The 22415-nt window shown below is 46.5% G+C and overlaps 1 protein-coding gene across 1 annotated transcript in view; it reads left to right on the forward strand.

The window, feature by feature from the left end:
• Nucleotides 1-3420: 3420 nt before the first annotated feature.
• Mbnl1 (muscleblind-like splicing regulator 1) overlaps nucleotides 3421-22415 on the forward strand; it is a 163042-nt gene continuing 144047 nt past the window's right edge. Inside the window, exon 1 of the mRNA XM_013016215.1 lies at nucleotides 3421-3640. Within this exon, the coding sequence (XP_012871669.1) occupies nucleotides 3554-3640 (87 nt within the window). The 5' untranslated portion in view covers nucleotides 3421-3553. The remainder of the gene's footprint in view (nucleotides 3641-22415) is intronic.

A 22415-nucleotide genomic window follows, 5' to 3' on the forward strand; every position in this document is an offset into this window, starting at 1 on the left:
ATATATATATATATAATAGGGCTTCAAGAGTCTATCAGAGAAGCCAAATGACCACCAGGGGAGCAGATTCAAACAACTAAGCTCTCAGCTCATATCCCAATAAAACTTAGAGTCTGCATTTCTGAAATTAATCCATTAAAGTCATAAGCAAATGACTGAAGATCAAATCCTTAGAACATGTTAAGTCAAGTCAGCATTAACTTCTCCCTTTGAGTCACTGCCGTTTTAAGTAATTTGAATGAGTCATTCTCAGTTTTTGTCTGTGTTTCTGTGTAATCCACATTGCATGGTACTTAGTCCTCCAAAGGAGCTCTTCCTTCCAAGCCTATTCCAATAGCTCACCACTGCCCCAGGTCCTCGTGTGTACTTCAAGGAGTAGTTTTCAACAGAATGGTAAGACTGAAGTTATTTTTCATTTTCATTTTTCAAATGGCAGTATAAAAGTGCTTGCAATGCGGTCTTCTAAACTTGATTTGGAATTTGTTTACCAAACTGACGAGAAACTAGTCAGATTGTAAGTATTTGTTCTGTTGCTTCTGATACAAATTCCTTTGTGAACTCTGATCTCTTGATTTTCCCCTTAAAAATTTCCCTGGGTATTTCTTTTTACACTCCTCCCTGAAACTGTCTCTAGCTCAACTGATTTCCTGAGCATTACAGATCCTCCTTGCAAGAACTTTTCCAGATCCTTCTCTTTTTAGAAGTTTCCCAGGCTTCTGTAGGAATGAAATATTGATGCATGTAACTCAACTATTTCAGGGGAGCCACTGAGTCTTAATTATTGACATCACATAATTACTGATTTCCAAGCCTGCCGTTGAGAAGCTGTGGCTCATTCTGGTTTGGGGCAAATCTTTTTTTTTTGGTCATTTGTGGGGCCTGAACTCTGGGCCTGGGTGCTGTCCCTCATCTCTTCAGCTCAAAGTTAGCACCCTACCACTTGAGCCACAGAGCCACTTCTGGTTTTTCTGGTTATGTGGTGCTGAGGAATTAAACCCAAGACCTCATGCATGCAAGGCGAGTGCTCTACCACTGAGCCACCTTCCCAGCCTGGGGCAAATCTTTAGCGTGTGAATAACAGCAGCTAATAGTAGTTGAAATTGCTTTGAACATAGTGCAATCAACATACCTTCATATGTTTGGCTTGTTGCTGAAACATTTAAATCAGTGGTTCCAAATTTGTGAGTCATAGTTTTTCACAAAAGTTCTGTAAGAATATCTGCTACGTTCAAATGAAAATAAGGCTGTTGTAAATTCGGATTTTACCTACATCTCTGGAATTGAACCCAGGACCTTCCACTGTCAAGGGCTCTTTGGCCGACCTGCAACCTAGTCCACAAACAAAATGTTTGCTGCTGAATTCAAAATCAGTTTGCATTATGCACCTTTTAGCTTGTAATGATTGGAAAGGCACTTCTATAGGGTTCTTATATAATATTGCTTAATCCCATGGTTAATGAGTTGATGGATCGGTACATGCATAAATACATAAATCTTAAAGGGTGAACATCAACATTGAATGGAAATAATGTGCAGCAATAAAATGGGTATTATGCTTAGTTTTTCTGGTTTTCCAGAAAAAAAATCTATTATGTCCTAACATCCATGAAACTGCAAACGGCCCATCTAGCTTGAAATGCAGAATGAGGGTCGCTTTCCTTAGATGTGCCAAGGACTTGGGCTGTGACGTTTTTGAGGCTCTTCAGTCATTTGAGACGTGAAGGGTTTGAGTTGGCATCTTTAAGTGCTGTGCAACTGTTGGCGGTCGGCTTTGTGGCAGGACAAAGCCCTGGACGTCTGACAGCAACCAAGCACCTCGTGAAGCACCTCATGCGGCTCTTCAGGCGCCCCCAGGACGCGTGACCCCCTCCCTCTGAGGACCGTTTCCTGGGTCTGCCCCCGTCTGAAACCTGTTCCTGGTGAAAGAAGATGGAGTGCTGGGAAAGGGCACTCCCTTCTGCTTTACCCAGAGAGAAAGAAGGCTGGGAGGAGCCCGAGCTGCACGGGAGGAGCACAGCTTTGGAAGTGAGCCCAGGCCTGCGCCCCAGACCCTAGACCCCAGACCCAGACCCAGATCCCAGACCCCAGACCTAGACCCCAGACCTATACCCCAGACCCCAGACCCAGACCCCAGACCCAGGCCCAGGCCCAGACCCAGACCCCAGATCCCAGACCCAGATCCCAGACCCAGACCCCAGACCCATGCCCAGGCCCAGGCCCAGACCCAGACCCCAGACCCCAGACCCCAGACCCAGACCCTAGACCCCAGACCCAGACCCTAGACCCAGACCCAGACCCTAGACCCAGACCCCAGACCCCAGTCCCCAGACCGAGACTGAGACCCCAGACCTGGACCCCAGACCCGGACCTAAGGCCTGCACCCCACACCCCAGGCCCCACACACCACGCAGAATCGCCCCCACACAGAACCTGAGCCACCGATGCCAGTGATGCTTGCAAGCTGTCTTCCTAAAGACTTCAAGCCAACTGTCCCGGACACTCAGGAAACTGGTCTGAGGGTCACTGGTGTTGAAGCAACCAGGAAGAGCAGATCCCAAGTAAGCAGCAATGAAGCCGGACGGGGAGGCATGATTCGAGTAGAGTGGCAGCTATGGGCAAGAAGCTCTGAGCTCAATCCTGGTATTGGCATGCAACACACAGGCACGTGCACACCCACGTGCTCACAGAGTGGAAATCAAACTTGTCATTGATAACGTGTTGGTAATTTTGTTGTGTTATTTTTGCTGTGGTTTTTCTTTGGGGGCTGCTTTCCTTAGTTTGATGCTTTTTCTTCCTATCAGTTCACTTTAAATCAGAGTGTAAGTGAAATAGAATACAGATCTCTAATCATTTCCTCACTGATTGCCCCATTTGGATGCACAGTTAAGTAAAAAGCAGGGTGTGTGACCAGAGGGCAGCCATTTGGATCAAGTGTTCCTTTGCAGCCATTCGGATTGACTGTCCTGTGTCCCTTTGCAGCCATCTGCCCGCTGTCTTTTCAGTGCATTGCCAGATCTGCACCTGTTTTTTTTTAACGCTCGTGGCTGAAGTTGTGAGAGATTCGGATAAGTAACAGTTTCAGTTTTGAGTATGTTATCTACACCTACCAGGCATGAGAAAGAAAGACTTGCAGGAGGAAAAAAAAATTACCCCAATTCCAGGAATGCACCCATTTGCTCAAGATATGTCCCCTACCCCCTTTCCCCAAGATGCCTGGAGTCAGATTAGTAGAGTTTCTGCTCCTGTATATTGGTTCTGCATGCAGCAGTGTTTCCTGGTTTTCTGTACTTAGCAGTTAGGCCACGTTTCCCTATGTAAGTAAATGAGCACTATTTGACTCCAATAACTGAACTTGCCACACATTGTCTTAACACATCAATATGTGTGTGAGTTCTACATTCATCAGTGCACACATTTTAGCCTGCATGCATGACTCCAAGTGTGAGCTTTGTGCATAGTCTTCAGTTCTCTGCAGAACTTAATGCATGAGTGTTTCACACTTCCTCTTTTGGTGGACCATCCTTTCTCAGAGGAAAAAATAAATACAAATTAGATGAATGTGAGTGCAAGGCAGAGCGGAGGGAGCAGCACACGGCCCGGAGGAGCTGCTCGCATCTCTCCCCAGCAGTCGACTCACACACACAGGTAGGTCAAAAGTGTCCTTGGCTAACTTTTATTTTTTGGATTGCTACTTATACTAACAATTTAGCTGTCATTGCTCTAACAAAGTATACTATAAAAACCTGATACAACTCTTAAACAAGCAGTAAGACTTGATGTGCAACAAAGTTTAATAAAATTGCAATTTTGAACTTCACATGCAAGGTTGTTAAAAATTGGCATTTGACGTTCTCAGTGATCTACAAATGATTTTACCTGCAAAATAAAACACTCTTATGTATGTAAAATTTTGCACACCACCTAGTGCTGAAGAAACTTTTAGATTCACGGAGCTTTTTCTCTCATCTACTTCCAGTTTGCTCCAAACATTTGTAAATTTTCTCACATTCATTCGGCCTATTACCTGAGCAGTTTGTAGAACAATAATTCTCTCATTTATGTACTCTGTAAAATGTTACTTAAAATGTACCATTTTGGTATTACTTGTTATATCACCACATTATGACATTTAAATTTTTAAAAAGTGAGTTGCAGTTTAGTTAGCATGATTTCAGAATCTAAATAAGTAGCTTTAGAAAATAGTTATTTTGCTAGTAGGATGACTTTGTACTTACAGTACTTAATGCAATAAGAACTAGATAAAATATAGTTTGAAATGAAAGTGGGAAGTGAAACTAGGCTAAAACTGATCTCATTAGTAAAATGGTAAATTAATCTAGATACCAAAAAACGCTCTTCACTTTGTGCCAATTCAGAATAATGCCTACACATATTAATTAGACTTAAGTGTATTGTACTCAAAGTATAACCATTTTTAAATTTAAAATTTAAAACCTGTTAGTTTATACCTTGGCAAGAACATTTCACAGCATGTGCTTCTGCTTTAATAAGAAAACAGCAGTTTAAAGAACTCTGTGTGTATGTGTGTGTGTGTGTGTGTGTGTGTGTGTGTGTGTGTGTGTGTGCATGTTGCCTTACGCACTAACTGTGCCCTGAGCACTGTGGCTTCAACACAGCAGAGAGCACACAGATTCCACGTGGCTGGGGGAGACTTGTTGAACTAAATATTCCAGCCACATATTTGGATGTTCACTTGATTTGGCTTGCTTTTTAAAATTTTAAATATGCTCATGGCTTTTGGTCAGAAAAGCCCTCATTAGCTGATCAACAAATGGATTATTTTTTATACACACACAGTGCAGTGGCATACTGTCCTATCACATTACTGGAAACTTCTTATTTGTTAAAACGCTTCTTGTGATCTATGCTATTTCACAATTTTGTGAGAAGATAATTACTTGTGATTATAAGAATAAGGAAAGCAGATTTTCAGTATCATAAATTGAGGCTGTAGCATTAGAAATGGACTGTTGGTACAAGCTTGAAATTTTTAACAAAATTATGGTTTGAATATTAAGTTGATAATGTGAGAAATATATTAAAATTATGAAATTTCATCTTTATGCATAGCAAAGGTGGTACTTATATTAAAACTTGGTTATGCTAGTTTAACAGTACTACGTTCAAGTGTTCTCTGCTTTATTTTTTAACAATGTATTTTGAAATGTCAAAATTTTAGGTGTAAGGAATTTGGTATCACAGCACCATCAAGTGTGGTACCGAGTATGATAGTAGACAAAATGGTGGCAGAGGGCCGAGGGCTTCTGTAGCTCAAGGAAACTGCACCCCAAACTTTCCCAAAGATGGGGCACCCAGCAGGGCAGAGGAAGCTGCTGGCTTGTTGGCGAGGCGGATGTGGTGCTGTTGAGAATTACTGAAGTCTGAATATGTACCCAGGTTCTGGGTTATGGAAAGTGAATTCAGAATTCATTCTTCCTCCAATGATATTCACAAAAGAAGAGCCAAGGGGTGCTTCCCGGCTAAGCTCCTGGGAGGCTGTGGAAAGGACTTTCTTTTCCTTGTCAGCTTTGCCTTTTCCATCTCAAAACTGCCATCCTACAAAAGCACCAACAGCCTGTCCTCACCCCAAACCGCTTAAAAGAAGTCAGAGATTATATTTTAAATTATTTCAGGAAAAGCGATTTTGATTTTTGAACTCCGTGTATGTGTGTTTCATTAGATTATATCATGTGATACATTTACCTACGGTAGAAACGGTTATTGTATACAATACAACTTCAAACTACATTGCTGTATAGACCTACTGTATAGAAACTAGTCCCTGCCTTCTGACTGGGCGGCTGGGGTCTGGGAGGCCTGGCTGGGGAGCCACTGGCTGTAAATTCCAGCGCTGGTGCTGCTGGCCTTGGGCTGTGCAGGCAGCTCTTCCGCTCACCGGGCAGACTCCTTGCGTCCGGCCGCAGAGCCTGGCTTGCTAGTCCAAATCTCTAGCCTGTTGTGCCCACTGGCTGAATATATCATTTTCCAAATGATTTCATCTGGGAACAATACTGTTTTGTTTTGCTTTTCACATACGTGACTGGACTTTTAAAAGAACACTGGAACATTTGGGTTTTCTGATTTTGTTTGTTTTGGTTTTTGTGAGGCAGGGGTCTTGGCTCTTTTGTTTTTCCACCTTCCATCTTTGTTCCCAGAATTTTCAAGAAAATGAAGAAAGTGAGTTGTCTGGAAAAAAAAAAAAGGCCTCTGATTTGGGTGCCACATTCTGAACTCAAAACAAGAAGTCCTCTAAATGTAGATAACTTGGGTTTTTCAGCTCTTTAAAAGGAAATTTTTGTCCTCCAATATCTGTGCCCTTTTCCTCACTTTTTTTTTAATGAATGTGACTTCAAAATAAGTGCCACATGTAGAATGTTGGTATTTATTACATTAAAAATGTGTGCCAAATAAGTAAGAATATTATCATGGCAGCAAAAGTGCTCTGGAAGACAGAATTCATATTATTCCCATGTACTAGTCGGTGTTTTCACTTAAAAAGTTGATGGAATGCAATCCAATGTGTGAGTCTGTACTATAGAAAATTTCAAAGTTTTGTTTGCTGATTGTTCATCTTCATGTGGTTTGTCGTTTAAGGGTTATAGTATTTCTGACACTTGTACACTAGCATTAATGTTTTCTAGTATTTGATATGCAGCAACATTGGGTAGCTCTGTGGCTTTTGTTTTTCATTCTTGTGTACAAAATACGTGTTAGCTTTTCACTTAGTTTCTGTTACTTTTAATGATTTTTATATTGTTAAACCTAAATTTGAGTGGAAATAGTACTGTAAGACTTAAATAATATCTCAGTCGTAGAAAGCAGATAGGGGCTCCAAGTACGATGACAATTCTCCATTTGAAGGCTTCCTTTGGGTTTCACATTTATGATGGTGTCATCTAGCACAGCCTCTGCTATTCGGCCATTACTCTCCGTTAGAACACAATTTCATCGTGTTATTAAAGTATTGCACAAAGGGGTTACGACGCCATAAGCCAGGTAATGAGTGCCCTTCTTTTGGGACAGAGTGGATCCCTCCTCCGCTGTCCCCAGCTGCCCCCCTGCACACGAGTGGCATCCTTGACCCGTCTTTGCTCTGGTGTTGCCTTTCCACATTTGGCCAGCCTTTCCCTTCCTCCTGAGAGCAAACACGGCTTCCCCAGTTACAGCTACTGGAAAGGACATGGGAAGATGTGGGTGCAGGGATATTCTAGAACTGTACATAAAAGGCTGATACTGTTTCCCAGTCTGTACAGACTATTCCATTTCATGGCTGGTCCTGGTTAATCTTGCTCGTCAGCCTGAGTTAAGAAGGGCTGCAGAGATCTGCCAAGCACACTGGTTTTGTCTGCGATGGTTCCCAGAGATGATTAGACCGGGGAACTCAGCCCTAATTAATGGAGTTCTCCCAGGGATTTGTGACATTGTGACATTTGTGGTGGCATTGTTGGGGGAAGCGTAGGATAGGATATGGGCCTGGAGGAGGAACAAGTCCACTGGGATTGTGTGCAGGGTTTCATCTTGTCTCAATTCTTTCTGCGCCCTTTCCTCTCATCCTGGTTGCTGTGATGGGAGGCCCTGACCCAAATCTTCCCACGTCCTTTCCAGTGGCCATAACTATAGATGCGTGCTAGTGTCTGCCGTGGGAAGAGAAAGGGGTCAGGCACCAAAGGCTCGTGTTCAGGTTCCGTTCCAGCCCTGCTGACAGGGGATTTGAACCATCTTCTCAGTGGTCTGGCCCAGGACCTTACATAGCAACTCCCCTGCCCTCGGAGCTTTCTACGGCTTCAGCACTCACACCACACACTGACCCACGGACTGATGGACTCAGATACAAAGCGAGCTCGAAAATGTAACGCACCCACCCCACGTGCAACCCCACTTCCTGCCTCTTCTGCCCTGTCAGCAGCCTCGAGGCTGCACCCAGCTGCTCCACCCAAGCATTTCCTCCTAGTCTTAGCCTGTCACCTTCTTTCAGCAGGGTGGCATGTTCTGTGCTCTGCATCCCAAACACACACAGGCCAGGGCAGTGTGGGCACCACGGTCACATCCGAGCAGGGTCCTGCACACCGTCATCTTGGCTCTTGTGGCACCCTTGCTGTTCTTGTCAAAACAACAAAAGAAAGCATGACACCTCTTTTCTGCAGTTTATTTGACTCCCTGCTGAAGTTTTCACTGCTTTCTGTTTGACTTGAGGGAAATCCCTCTGCCACGTGGCAGCAGGGTGGTCTTCCCTTGGGCTCCCTCCCAGCCCAATCCAGCTCCGCTCCTCGTGTTGTTCACAGACTCTCCCAAGCTCATTCTGACCCAGGGCCTTTGCACATGCTCACTCCTTTCTTTTCATGGCATGCTCTTCCCACATTGCAAGAATAAGGTCCTTCCTTTCTGGAGGTGTCTGTCAACGCTGGGCTGCAGGCCTGGCTCCCTGTCCAGCTGGCTCTCCAATTGTATCACTCCTCACCCTGTGGTCATTTTACCTCATTGTAGCATTTATGTGTAACACAACCTAAAATTGTGATCTGTGTTTCTTCAGTCACGTACGTGTTCTACCAGCTAGACTGGGAGTCCCAGAATGGCAGAGCCTCATCCGTGCTGTTCCATCCCCCTCAGCATCCAGTGCACGGCGCACTCAACTGGGTGCACTCAGTGAGTGAGTGCTGGTTAGGGTGAAGCTATTCCAAGTTTCAGATGCAAATAAAATGGCAGAATAAGAATCGCGATGTGCGGGAGGGTCTGGAGGAGATCCCGGAGAGGGCACTCAGCCCAGCTGCCACGCGGCTGTGGGGTGGTGAAGTCTGTGCTCCCTTGGAGTCAGAGGAAGTGAAAACACAATGTAGTCCCTGAGGGCTGCCAGCAGACCCCGGACTTCTCCCTTCCTGTGCTGGCTGTACCCGCAGAGCTGAAAACTGACTAGCCCGCCACAGCCCACCAGCTTCTAGGGGCCAACACCCGGCTCTGACTTGTTTGTCCTGCTGCTTTGTCCTGGCGCTCCCTACAGCTTCACATCAACAAATCCATGTGCCCCCATCTCTGATGTGAGGGGCCTCTTTGTCCTCCAGTGCTTGGGAGGCTGTCCTCCTGCAGGCCTTCCTGTACCAGCCTCTCGGGCCAGGCTCCGCCTTCACAGTGCCGGGCTCACTGGTCTAGTGGAAGAAGTACTGGAAGAGGTGGACTTGCAGCTGTAGCCTGACAAACTTCATGAGTCAGGGGAGAGATTCGGACAAGTATGAACAGGAGGGCTGGGGGTCGAGCCAGGGCCACTCCTGGGACAGGCAGTGGCCAGGGTCAGCTGCTGGCACGTTCCAGGTGGTGGAGAAAAGCAATTTTAATATGTATGTTGGCCATGGAGCTATTTTCTATTCTACTTGACTTGGTGGTCTTCATTAGCAAGTGGGTTCTGTGAAGATCGGGGTTCGTGGGAGAAGCTTCTGTGTCATCCTGAAGTCCATTCATTCATGTGCTCAGGGACTGAACACTTAGCACCAGGCACTAAGGCAGTGAGGAAGCAGACCAGCTTTCCCTGGACGGGCATTGTGTCTGAGGGATCAGGAAGCAAATCTTACAAGGACTTTCAGAAGGCAACCATGACAGAGGCAAAGGTAGAGAACCAGAGGACAAGCAATCTTACAAGGACTTTCAGAAGGCAACCATGACAGAGGCAAAGGTAGAGAACCAGAGGACAAGCATTCCGGCCAGGTGACCTTCCGAGGTAGCCTGTCAGCAGGCTGCTGCTGCTAAGTCCTGGGAAATGCGGGTGAGGTTGGAGGATGAGACTCAAGATTTGGGAAGATTGGCCAGTGGCAGGGGGTAGGGGAAGAGGAAGGAAGGTGGGGGGGAGGGCCAGGGAAGGAGCTGAGCACATCTCAGACCAGAGTAGAGTCTAGACATGGGGATGGTTCAGAATCTGGGAAAGGAAGATCCAGGTCACAGACTGGAGACCACTCGGTGGGGCTGTCCACTTGTCTCTCTTGCCGGTGTGGCAAGAGGCTGGGGCATGACCTGGAGGGGCCGATGAGGCAGACTCAGCTGGGACAGAGGCGAGACCTACCATAGTCAAAGCTGCCTTGGGAGGTGAATTGTTGTCGGATAAGAGTTTTGGATCAGGCAGGTAGACCGTTAGAGGTCAACTATGTTTTCTCGCCTTTTCAGTATGATTATAGGTCAGACTTGATAAAAGTGAAACAGCTCATCTATTAAATGTGTCCACTTAAAAAGTTCAGGAAAATTGCTGGGGAATAATGGATCCCAACCACTTGAAAATAGGTGCGTGGACAGTGGCTGCGGGTCCTGGTGGGTGTCTGTGCGGAGACGGGGGTGGGGGGAGAAGGGGGGAAGGGGGAGGAGGAGGCTCCTTCCAGCTTCCACATACTGTCCTTCCAAACACAACCTTGGGGCTGTCAGGCCTGGCCGATGCTGCCCTGCCGCTGTCAGCAATGAAGAAACTGACTTTACCATTGCCCACAGTCATACAGATTTTCTCTGATTTATAAAATTACCCTGAGGTGGGAACAGCCCACACTGTTATCATTTAAATCCAGATTGGTTGGACAGGCCTCGGTGGGGCCCAGAGTGCCAAGGGAGGACTCAGGGAAGGAGCCAAGGGAGAACTCAGGGACAAGACAGAGTCTGGAATAGCTGACTGAAAAGAGTATATTTTACATTGAGCAAACAAACTCAGCATTTGTGAGTTGGGGAATAAAAGAACAAACGAAGAACAAATGTCTTTTTCCTCACCACTAGCTAGTGACCTGAAGAGTGGATTCCTTTGTTTCTGGTTGGGGTCAATGAAGGCAATGGGCAGTGGCCTGGCTGGTCTTGGTGTGTGAGGGGCACAGTCCCGGCATCCTCAGGACACATGGACAGCTCCTGGGGGCTGCGGGCTGAGAGCTGAGCACCGTTAGCCCCAGAAGTGCTGCTGGAATCGCAGGACGGCTGCCTGGAGCCTGTGGTCACTGAGAGGAGCCCAGTGCCATCCCATCAATGCAGAAAGTGGCCGCCGCGTGGTGCCATGTCCTGTATGTGGGGGTGGAAGTACGGATATCCGCATCAGTACTCACTCCAGCACCAAAAGGGGATCTGCCCACCACTGGCCTTCATGGGAAAATCATGAGGCCTATGCGGCCAGATGCGCCCTCAGGTCCTGTACCTGCAACTGCACACTCAGGATCATGCTTCCTTTTGGGCGTGCATCCTGGGTAATGCAGCAGTGAGCAGAAGCGCAGACATCTTGTCCACAGACGATTTCATTATTTCAATATCCGATATTCTTGGCAAAGGAATGGCTGGGTCATGCAGAAGCTCCATTTTTAGCTTTTTGAAGAAATCCCACAGCGTTTACGTTCATGGTGGCTTCCTCTGTATTCTCTTCCTTTCCTCTGAGTCCTTGCCCACGGTTATCCTTTGTGTTTTTGATGCTTGCCATTCTGACAGGAGGGAGACAGCTCCTCCTTGCTATAAGGGCAGACTTGCCACAAAATGGTAACTGCAAGAGTTAATGCGCAGCACCTACAGGTGGTACTTCACGAGGTGATGTAACGTGGGGTGCATTCTACAACTTCACACATCCTGTTAAAAGATAAACGTGGGGAAACATGGCACAGGTTTTGTTAGCGAGCACAGGACCAGTGCGTGGAGGGAGGCTGACTTCTGCTTCACCAGCCCCTGGCCTCCTGCCCTGGGGAGGCCCCTTCCCCGGCTCGGCTTTGCTTCATGCCCTTGCAACTAGTGCTGTTTCATACATGTGGTCCTCTTCTTGCCGGTGACACCCGTGTTACCCTGTGGCACTCACAGCACCAGTACACTATGCTCTTCCCCAGAGATCTGACTTAGGTCCCCCAAAAGTAGCAAGAAGGTAACTAAGTCTCACACCCTGTCCTGACAACTCTGTTGTTGGCACACCACCCCAGAGGAAGTGTTTTCCTCTGCTCTACAATCCCAACACCCGCATTGAAGTGGTAGGTGCCTTTTGCTTGACTTGCTTTGATTTGTTTTCTCATGTTTTTCCTCTTAAAATTGGTGTGCAAATTTGGGCAAAGATCGTTGTCACTCTGGCTTGCTAAGAGGCTGTAAAAAAAAAGTGCCTGTTTACCTTTCTGAGAACATTGTGAGATCCTTTTACTTTTTATTTTAATTAATTTATTTTATTGGTCGTGGGGCTTGAACTCAGGGCCTGGGTGCTATACGTGAGTTCTTTTGCTCAAGTCTAGCACTCTACCACTTTGAGTCACAGCACCACTTCTGGTTTCCCAGGGTTAATTGGAGATAAGAGCCATACAGACTTTCCTGTCTGGGCTGGCTTTGAACCAGGATCCTCAGATCTCAGCCTTCTGAGTCAGTAGGATTACCAGGGTGAGCCACTGGCACCTGGCTTGTGAGATCCTGTTAAATCCTATGTAATCCATGTGGTTTAAAAACTGCAAGGTTAGCTCTGTTTCTTCTATCTGTGTTATCTTATAAAACAAAAAAAAAATCACCTATTTTTAGCATTGCATTTGAATACTTAAATTTAAAATAGACCTGAAGCTTAAAAGGGATATATCACATTTGAAACAGGCTTATTTTAAAATTCAGAATTAGTTTCCATTTTGAATAATAATAGTAAAAGCTAAAAATTAATTAGACGCTTGATCTGTGTTTGGGTAATTCTCATAAAGTCTTATTGTCTTAATTCTGTGAAGTTCTCAGGAAACTGAGACTTACAGACATTGTCCTGAACCTCAGAACTAGATCCAAGGTTCTGGGCAGAGCAATGTCCCTTTAAATAATACTCCACTCTTTTCTGACCAGACTGTTGCTAGGACCTGGTGCGTGTTCAGGCCCTGGGCCGCTGGGGAGGCTGGGGTCAGCCTTCCTACAGGAGTAGTGGCACATGACCGAGGGTGAGTGGCACAAGGATCCTGCCCGATAGCTGACCCCACGCCACCCGCTAGTCACTTCTGGTCACACGGGCCATGGTCACATGCAGCGTGTGTCACTTGTGTGCTGTGGTCATGTGCTACGTGTGGCACCATGTCCCCTTGGTTGCATGTTGCACGTGGCACCTGCATGCCCATGCTCATGTGTTGTACGTGGCCACTGCCTGCCTGTGGTCATGTGTTTCGTGTGGAATCCATGTGCCATGGTCACATGTTGCATGTGGTACCCATGTGCCATGGCCACGTGATGCACGTGGCACCCACATGCCCATGTTCGTGTGTTGTGTGTGGCACCCACGTGCCACGGTCACATGTTGTGTGTGGCACTGCCTGCCCATGGTCACGTGTTACGTGTGGAACCTGCATGCCTATGGTCACGTGTTGCGCATGGCACCCCTGAACCCATGGTCAGGAGCCCACCAGTGCACAGGGTTCTCCTTTCAGTCACCTGGTGATTTACCACAACCTAAACAGTCTTGCTTCCATCAGCTTCCTCCTTCCTGGGGAGAAAAACACCTAACACCACCCCTGCTCCCTGGTGTGTTCAGATTCCTTCCCTGAGCTGGATAGTAACTCGGGACTAACCCAGCAAAGCCATGTCTTCCTTGGCCCGCCTGCGTTTAGCGACTGACGGTGTAGACCGCTAGACCTGGAAGAGGTCTGGTAAGGAACACATACATTGAGGGCCTCCCTGGGGAGGGGGGGGGAGGCTGTGTCCTGGCTTGGACATAAACAGTCTTTCAGAGAGGTTCAACTCAGTGAGGAGAGTGGCACTAATGTTTTCCTCACTGAGTGGCAGAGCCTGAGACAAGCAGGGGAGTGTTTTCCAGAGCTCGGGCGGCTGATGCTGCAGGAGGAAGCTGTGTGGCTATGTGGCGTGGGCCTGGGGTGGGAGCCATGGCCCGGGCTCTCCTGCCAGTCTGGGATGAGGACACCAGCACCCACAGCACTGCCCTGAAAAGAACCAATAAACTCCTACTACAGGCACTTGATACATTATTTCAAACAAGCATACATTTTTACACCTAGGAATAGAAAAAAGTTAATGAAAACTTTACCTACCAGAAAAACAACTTGTAAAGTGGCTTTCACTGTGACAAATCAAAGGATGAGACAGCTGGGTGCTAGTGACAACTGTAATCCACGCTACTCAGGAGGCTGAGATCTGAGGATCATGGTTTGAAGCCAGCCCAGGCAGGAAAGGCTGTGAGATTCTTATTTCCAATTAACCACCAAAATGTCAGAAGTGGAGCTATGGCTCAGGTAGTAGTCTTGGGGACAAAGGCTCAGGTACAGCGCCCAAGCCCCAAGTTCAAGGCCCATGACAAGTATTAACACAAAAGCTTGCACATTATATTCCTTGAAAATATCCAAGAGAAACTGGCTTTGTGTGCAGATGCAATGGCCTTAAAAAATTAAACACAAAAGGGAAAGAAGCCCTGGCAAAGGACAAGACCGTGGCCATGGCGAGTCTCAGCTTTCTCGAACTGCCCTCCGAGTCACCGCCTCCCACACTAGTAATACAATTGTTCTTGCAGATGGAGAGCCGTTCCGGTAGATGTATAGCCTAAGTTCTGATTCTCACATGGCACTTGGACTCAGTGAGCAAAAGGAAGATGAGGAAGAAACGATGTTAATCATGAAGCTGTTGGGTTTGCTCTCATCACTTTCACTGGTTGTTGTTCTATATTTAGAACTTCCCGTGCTTGCTGGACTGCATACGGCAAGAGGCTCTGTTCTGCTCTTGCTTAGTGTTCGCCCTCGGACCCCAGCTGGGGCTAGGTGAAGCCAGAGAACTTGCAGCATGAGGAAGAAAGGCCCCATGGTCAGGCTCTGACTGCAGGAGCCCTGGCATGTGCACGCTGCCGCCTCTGTTCTGAAAAGCTTGAACCAGGCAAAGAAAGGGGCACAAGGCCTGGGAACATGATTAGTCCTGGGAGGGCCAGATGGAGTCAGACTCGTTAGCAGTTACTTACCCTGGGGCAGATAGGAGTGGGCTGGTCAGGTCTGTGGTGTAACCCAGGGAGGGTCCTGTTCTGGGGCAAATTCAGAGACTCTATATTGGGACTGCAACATAAATGTCAATTGAAACTGAAATGAGGTGGAACCTGTTCATTTATTTCTGTTTATTATGAAACCATATTACTCTGCTGAATGGATTATTACACACTGTAAACCTTGCAAGAGCTTGTGTGCCACCTTTCATTTGGAGACATGGGAAGAAAGCGGTCTGGGACCAGCTGCATTCTCAGAGGCTCTGATTCATTCTTAGAGACGGAACCAATTCACAGATCCCCCAGCAAGAGATAAGGCTCATGCCTTCAGCCCACAGCCACCTAAGCACTTTAGACTGAGTGGTGTTATCACATGTAGACTGTTTGTCTCATTTGTTTTTTAGCTCACGGGCCACTAATGCTTACCTAGTATAAAGTCAAACATCTGAGTTGCCAAGAAGCAACCAGAGGCTTCAAAATACATTCCTGCTCCACCCACTTAGCTCTCCGCAACCTAGCTCTCTCCTTTCTAGAAGACCACAAGCACCCGTTTGCCAAACCAAACTGCATTTGAGAGAGTGTTTCTCACAAATATTGTTCTCACTACTTCTATTGAGTCACATAAACTATGGGTGCCAAAGGCAGAAGTGGAGCAGGTCAGGGATTGCCTAGTTCTGAGTAATTTTTCCAAACTTCAGCTCAGCAATGCAAGCGATATTAGCTACACATTAGAATAACACAAAAGGCTGAAGGACCCCGGGACGGAGGTCACTCTCCAGACTGACTTAATCGGTCTCTGAAGTATTCTCAAAGTTGAGCTTTAGCCTTCTTTTTCTTTCTTGAGCTTTTGAAGCTGTGTGAAAGAGTCTCTAATGTTTTCTCTAATGTGTGAGAGTCTCTAATGTTTTCCTCACTTGGGAAGGGAGGGTGAAAGTAGGGGGGAAAGTTAGGTGTCAGGAGGGTGAGGTGGAGTAATCCTAGCTCTGTCAATTAGCAGTCCATTAGCATTAACAAGCTCCCCTTTGTCAAAGCAAACAGCTTTGAGTGCTTAAGCCCATTCTCTCCTCAGTGTGAATGACTTTAATCAGATCATCTCCTATCACTTAGTTGAGAATTGAATTGTGGGTGAGGGTTTTGAGAGGCCAAGAGAAAAGATGCAGTGCCCCCAAAGATCTACTGAGGGGGTCCAGGAAGCCCCAAATTGCCCCCAGGGTTCAGGAAATAGACTTGCACACTCCGTCTGCTGACCTTGACTCACAGCCTGGTGAAATGTCTACTGAGCCTCTTCCTCCCCTGGCGCTGGGCACGGGGGCATCAATCTAAGCACCCTTCTGGACCTGTCCCTGGTTTTCTTTCTGTCACGAGTCCCTGTTAACACACGTCAAGTAATTCTGTGCCCGCCAGCGGCAGGAGCTCCAAGAGGAGCCGGCCCCCCCAGCCCTGCCGGCCTGGCCCTCTGCTAACCCTCTGTGAGCCCACAGGCCTTGGTGAACTCTTAGCTGAACTCTTCCCTTTGCCATGTTCTGTTCCAACTCCAGCTCAGATGGGGCCACCCTGAGGAAGATGTCTGCAGCTCAGTGCCAAGCCCAGGTCTGAGCATAAATACTGGTTACATGCATCAAGAAGCCATAGCCAGCATGCTGATGTTAGTTATTAAATTATTCTACAATTGTACCATTTGTTTCCTAACTGACAAACAAGGCAAAGAGAGAGGAGGAAAAAAAATGCATATGTGAAGGTGTCCTTATTTAAAAGCCTCCCTAGGACATTTCTTGAGGCATGGATCAAAGGCATTTCAGGAAATTCAGAAGTAAGAAAGAATAAAGGGATGAAATAAAAGATAGAAGAGAGAACACATACAACAGAATAGAAAGAAAGGGAGTGGGGTTTTACAAAAGCCCAGAGAAAAGAACGAAGTGTAGAGTGAGACAGCAAGTTTTGAGGGGTTGAAGGAGGGTGCTCCTATTTCTTTTTCCTTTCTGTTGTGCAGCTGGAGGTGAGAACTCAAGCTCAGTATTCTGCCACTCGAGCCACACATCCCTTTTTACTTTAGCTGAGTTTTTTTTTTTAGTTCCTACATTTTTTGCCGGAGTGGAATGGGTTGTCATCTTCCTGCTAATTTCTTTTGTGTGGCTGGGGCAATAGTGAGTGCCACGGCCACACATCGACAGTGTGCTCTATGTGCAGTTGCTCCTAGCTTTTCTTGGTGAGTTGTGGTCTGGTTAACTTTTGTGTATGTTGGTACCAAATCTCCATCATCTCCATCTCCACCTCCTGATTATCTGGAATTACACACTTGAACCACGGCACCCAAATAATATTTGTGTATTTAAAAAAATAGTTTCCTTTAGGAGCATCAATAAGGAATTTCTACCAAGAGTAACATTAATATTTAGAGATATTTGGATTTTAGTCCATGAAGCAGATGCATTATAAAATTTCTAGTAAAAGATCATTTTTTGTCAGTCCTGGGCTTGAACTCAGGGCCTGGGTGCTGTCTCTGAGCTCTTTAGCTCAAGGCTAGCACTCTACCATTTGAGCCACAGCTCAATGGTTTTCTGATGGTTAATTGGAGATAAGAGTCTCATGGATTTTCCTACCCAAGTTAGTTTGAACCATGATCCTCAGATCTCAGCCTCCTGAGTAGCTGGGATTACAGGTGTGAGCCACCGGTGCCCGGCTAGTAGCTGTTTTTGAAAGATTATAAAGGAATTCTAGACCAAGCTACAACATACAATTTTATAGCATGGAAAGCATTTAACAACATTACATGTAATTATATATTATATGCAAAAATAGAGATTATGTCTACTTTGACCTTGCCTATAATGTTCCATATTTATTTTTGTATATGCTTCATTTACTGAAAGATCTGTTAGATGGTTGCTTTTCCTTAATGACAGTCTGAGGTTAAGGTTGAGCTAAAGGTCTGCTGCAGTGCTAGAAGTTCACAGAAGACATGTTTACATTTTAGAAATAATACCTAGACAGATTAGATGAATGCATGGTTTTGGGGCAGAGGCTGTGGGACCCAGTGGGGCAGGAGGATGGACTTTGTTCACGGTGAGACTTTGATCAAGGGTCAGCTCTACCTCTCTCACCTCTGGTGGAGAATGCAGATTTTAGTGAGTGGCACGGAGGATGCCATCTGTTCCACTTTATGCGCTAATGAATTCGAAAGAACAGAAGTCAAGTTGCATGTGTGGATATGACAATTATGTTTTAAGAGGCACTGGAAAAGTCTAGAATAAAATGATTATTATGCTATCTCTTGTACTCAGATGATTATAAAAATCACTGCTGATACCAAAGCACCTCACCTTAGGGAGCAATTTTGGATTTTCTGTTTTATGTTGAGCCTGAACCAAGATGCAAGAAACACACAGAGCAATTGCTGGGCAGACTGTCCTGTGTAGGAAGACTGTAAGTGTGTGCAGCAAGTCCCTTCCAGCCGTGGGCCTCCAGCCATGGGCCTCCCCTACCCCTGGACTTGGCCAGTCTATCAGTCTGCCCCTGTGGTATTTGTTTGAGATTACAGAGCAGCCTCTGCACAGAGGTAAGAAGGAGTCCAGTCCTGTTCATAGGAGCTCTCCTCTTCATTTGTCCCGCATCTAAGCTTCAGTGCTTCCTGCTGAAGGCCAGTGCCGTGACCGTGGCCTTGAGTGGGGTTGGCAGTGTGTCGGTCTCGGCTCACTCACCTGTGGCTGACTCACGGCCACTTACAGTGAGCTGGGCCTGGGCTCTGGGCTGCAGCTCCCGTGATCCCTTCCCCAGGAATTCCTCATGGTCCATCAGTGCCCAATCTGCTTAACACTCAGCTTCCGACCTGCTCAACCTGTTTCTTCACTTCAAAGTGCTCACCTCCATCTGGAATCTAGTGTGCATCTTCCCTTTTAATTTGCTATTGACTTGATTGCTTGTCTTCCCCAAGGAGAATTTAAAAGTTGAGGGAGCTGATTAGTCTACATTCAGTTTTAATAATCACTGGACCAGAATAGTGTTTTTCTTGTGGGAAGAAGAAAGGAAGAAGGGGAAGTTCGGAAGGAGGAAAAAGAAAGAACCGTGCTCGTAGGAGTCTAAACAGCTCCCCCTGACACTAAACTTAGGGCACCATTAGGCTTGTATCAGTTTCTTCTAGTCTCACCATTCAAAAGACAATGAAAAAACATGGCATGAAGAGCAGAAGACGTGGATGGCAGCCCTATCTGCCTCGCGCCAAGCCTCTCACACAGTGCTCTGCTCTGATGTGATGAGGAAAAGCGCCAGATGCTCTCCAAGTTACTGATCGTTGCTACTCCCAGTGTTTGCAAACTTTCAACAGGGAAATGTATGTGCTCAACAATCGGCAGATACTCAACTAGCGAAGCTTAGGTAAAGTAGCTTAAGAAATAATACTGAGACTAGCAATTTAACCATTTTAAATTTTTATAAACATTGCAAAGATAAAGTTTGGATTTTATACAAAATTTCACATTTACATGTTTATATACAATGATGTAGTATATGGAAGCTGGCTTTATTCACAGACTTAGTGTCTATGGCTTTGACCACAGGTTACAAATTAATCATTTTGTAAGAAGGAATCTCAAAACCCAAGCCTGTAAACTCCTGTGCATGCAGTCACAAAGCCCAGCTGCGATGGAGATGCTCTCCTGTGTTGTCTTCAGTGTGTTTAAGTCACTGCAGGCCTGTTCCATGTTTCCTGTCTTTGACCGAAGGAAATCTGCCCCCCAAAAGCAGAATGCCCCCAAAGCAAGGTGAAAGTGAACGTGCCTAATTCTGAGAGAAAAGATGCTGGGCCTCAGGGAAGCTACGCAGTGTTTGGGAAAGACAAATCAGCACCTGTAGTTCTGTGCTGAGCTCCACACACCCTGACCCTGCACGATTTCCTCAGCAGTGAGCTCCCATTGTACATATTATATGCAATGCACTGGGCATGTAATATACTGTAATACATGCTCTTTGTATTTAAATCATGGGCCTTGCACAGCTTCTGGCAATCCTCAAAGATAAGCTATGTGTACACAATTCTACCAACAGTAGCTGAACAAGTTTAAATGCAGGCAATACAAGAGAATCACCTCCTTCCCCCATCCTTGTGTAAAATACAGTGTAGATACATGGAAAGGATTCTTCACACAGAAATGTCTGCAATGTTCCATTGCCTTCTAGAAGCCCCATCGGTGAGCCACCTACATTTAAGTATGATAGGAATCAAGGGGCCTGAGCCTGGGTCCTGGCTCCCACACAATCTCGCAGTTGGGCTTTTAATCCTAGTCTAATAAAAATAGCATTCCTAATCAGTGACTCCAGATATTTTCTTATTTCCATCAGAGGTGAGGTATCTAATATCCTGAGACATTTTCACTTAGTTGGTTTTGAAGGAGGAGGCAGAGAAGCCAAGCTATCTCTGGAAGGCAGCAAGAGCTTGCTGAACTCTGAGTGTGGTTTGTAGGGGAGAAAAGGTATAAGTCACACACACACACACACACACATGCTCCTTAAAGACTTCCTCTGGACTGAAGAAGATCAATGCTACTCTTTTCTTACTTACCTGTATTATTGGTAAACAGAGCTGATACTATCTCTAAAAAAATACTCTTTAACTGTATTTCTATTGGGATTCATTGGTACAATTAAGACTTGAATGGATGGAATTATTTCAGGAGCCTGTGGAGAACTCTCTTCCCTTTATCTGAAAATTTAGTTTTATTTCATCTGGGATTGTTTTCTCTTATTTCCCTTTCCACCCACAAAGAACACTCGTTTTGTGCTTGTGGACCATAGCTCTAGAGTGTGTCCTAGCTGTGAGGATGCAATGGTATTCTAAATGGGGAACCAATACATACAATGAGTATAGTGATTTTTTTGTAATTTCCACAATTTGAAATGTGGTAGTGGGAAGCTGGCAATCTGACTTAATATTTTTAATGGATGACCTGTATTTGTCACAGTACATGGCACTTTTAAGTGTTAGTATTCGTGCTATAGTATTTCCAACGATAATAAATTGGGTTTTATCAATGGCCATGAAACCATGATTTATCCTCAATTTATTTTGGTTCATTTTAAAGTTCTGGGTTGACCATAGTTGAGGAATTGTTTTAGCCATGCTGCTACTCTTTACTGTAGAAGGTACCATTGCTTCTTTGCAGTTATTTGCTAGAATGTTTGTTCTTTTAATACTTCAGCATCTTTCTGTATTTGAACATGCATTTGTGAGTTCTGTTGAGTGCAGCAGAGACTTCATCTGCTGTGATTTCTCTTTAGTAGATGAGGTTTCCCTTCTGTTCCAGATACAGGCTCAACGTCCTGTTTGTTTTCACTCTGTTGTACGTTTTCTAAGTCACATGCAGAGGAAATAACTTGGAAGGAAGTCTACTCAAGAATTGGCCCCGGGCAGTTCACTGGGCATTGTGAGGAGAGGCAGTGCCTGGTGGCCAGCCTGGACACCAAGCCACCTGCTAGCCAGCGCCAAGGCACCCAAGACAGAGCCCGGCCCTGTGGTGGGAATCAGGCCTTGCTGGGTGGATGGAAAGTGAGCTGGAGAACCAAAAGGCTGCTCAGGGACTCGGTGTCTGCCAGGCCCTGCCCTTCCTCATGCCCCTCTGAGTCACTTTCCAGTGTGACACACCCACTCACCAACACCCATGTCCCGCCAGGGAGGGGGCACCGGCCCCTTCACCTCCCGGCCATGCCACAGGCAGGGCTTGGTTTCATCCTGAGGTTGAAATTCTTGCAGTTTATACTTTCCAGAGTCAGGAGGAGACACTGGGATAGGAGAGCGCTACTTTGGTTTGGCCTCCTCTCCAGCCACTCCCTTCCTTCCCTCCCTTCCCTTCTCCCAGATGTGCAGCCCTGCGGGCACCCTGCTCCCAAGACTCAAATCCCTTATGGCCTCCATGGGCACCATGGGCCATTCAGACCCCTAGGGGGCATCCTCAGGACCCCCCCTGCAGCCCCAGCCCCGAGGCTTCTCCTGCCTCACAGACATTCCCTCCCTTTCTCAGATATCCCCCCCCCCTTTCTCTGACTTCTGGCATGGTGGCAATTCAATACCAACGCTGGGTGAGAAGGGGGGGGGAAGCCTCCCAGCTGGAGAATATACAGAAGTCCCCGTCCTCAGGAAGTGGCCCTGTCCTGCGTGGCTGTCTGTGCTGGGACTTAGCTACTTTTAATGGGAACCCTGGGAAACCGCACGTGGCCCTGGGAGGGAACAGCACCAGCAAGAGCCAAGTGTTTGGTGGATGTGGACAGTTGGAGTCCAGTCCTGAGTGTGTGGTGGATGTGGACAGGTGGAGTCCAGTGTGTGTGGTGGATGTGGATAGATGGAGTCTGTCCTGAGCGTGTGGTGGATGTGGACAGGCGGGGTCCAGTTCTGAGTGTGTGGTGGATGTGGACAGGTGGGGTCCAGTGCTGAGTGTGTGGTGAATGTGGACAGGCGGGGTCCAGTTCTGTGTGTGGTGGATGTGGTCAGGCGGGGTCCAGT

Source organism: Dipodomys ordii, unplaced genomic scaffold, assembly GCF_000151885.1.
Source record: "Dipodomys ordii isolate 6190 unplaced genomic scaffold, Dord_2.0 Scaffold30, whole genome shotgun sequence".
NCBI lineage: Eukaryota > Metazoa > Chordata > Mammalia > Rodentia > Heteromyidae > Dipodomys > Dipodomys ordii.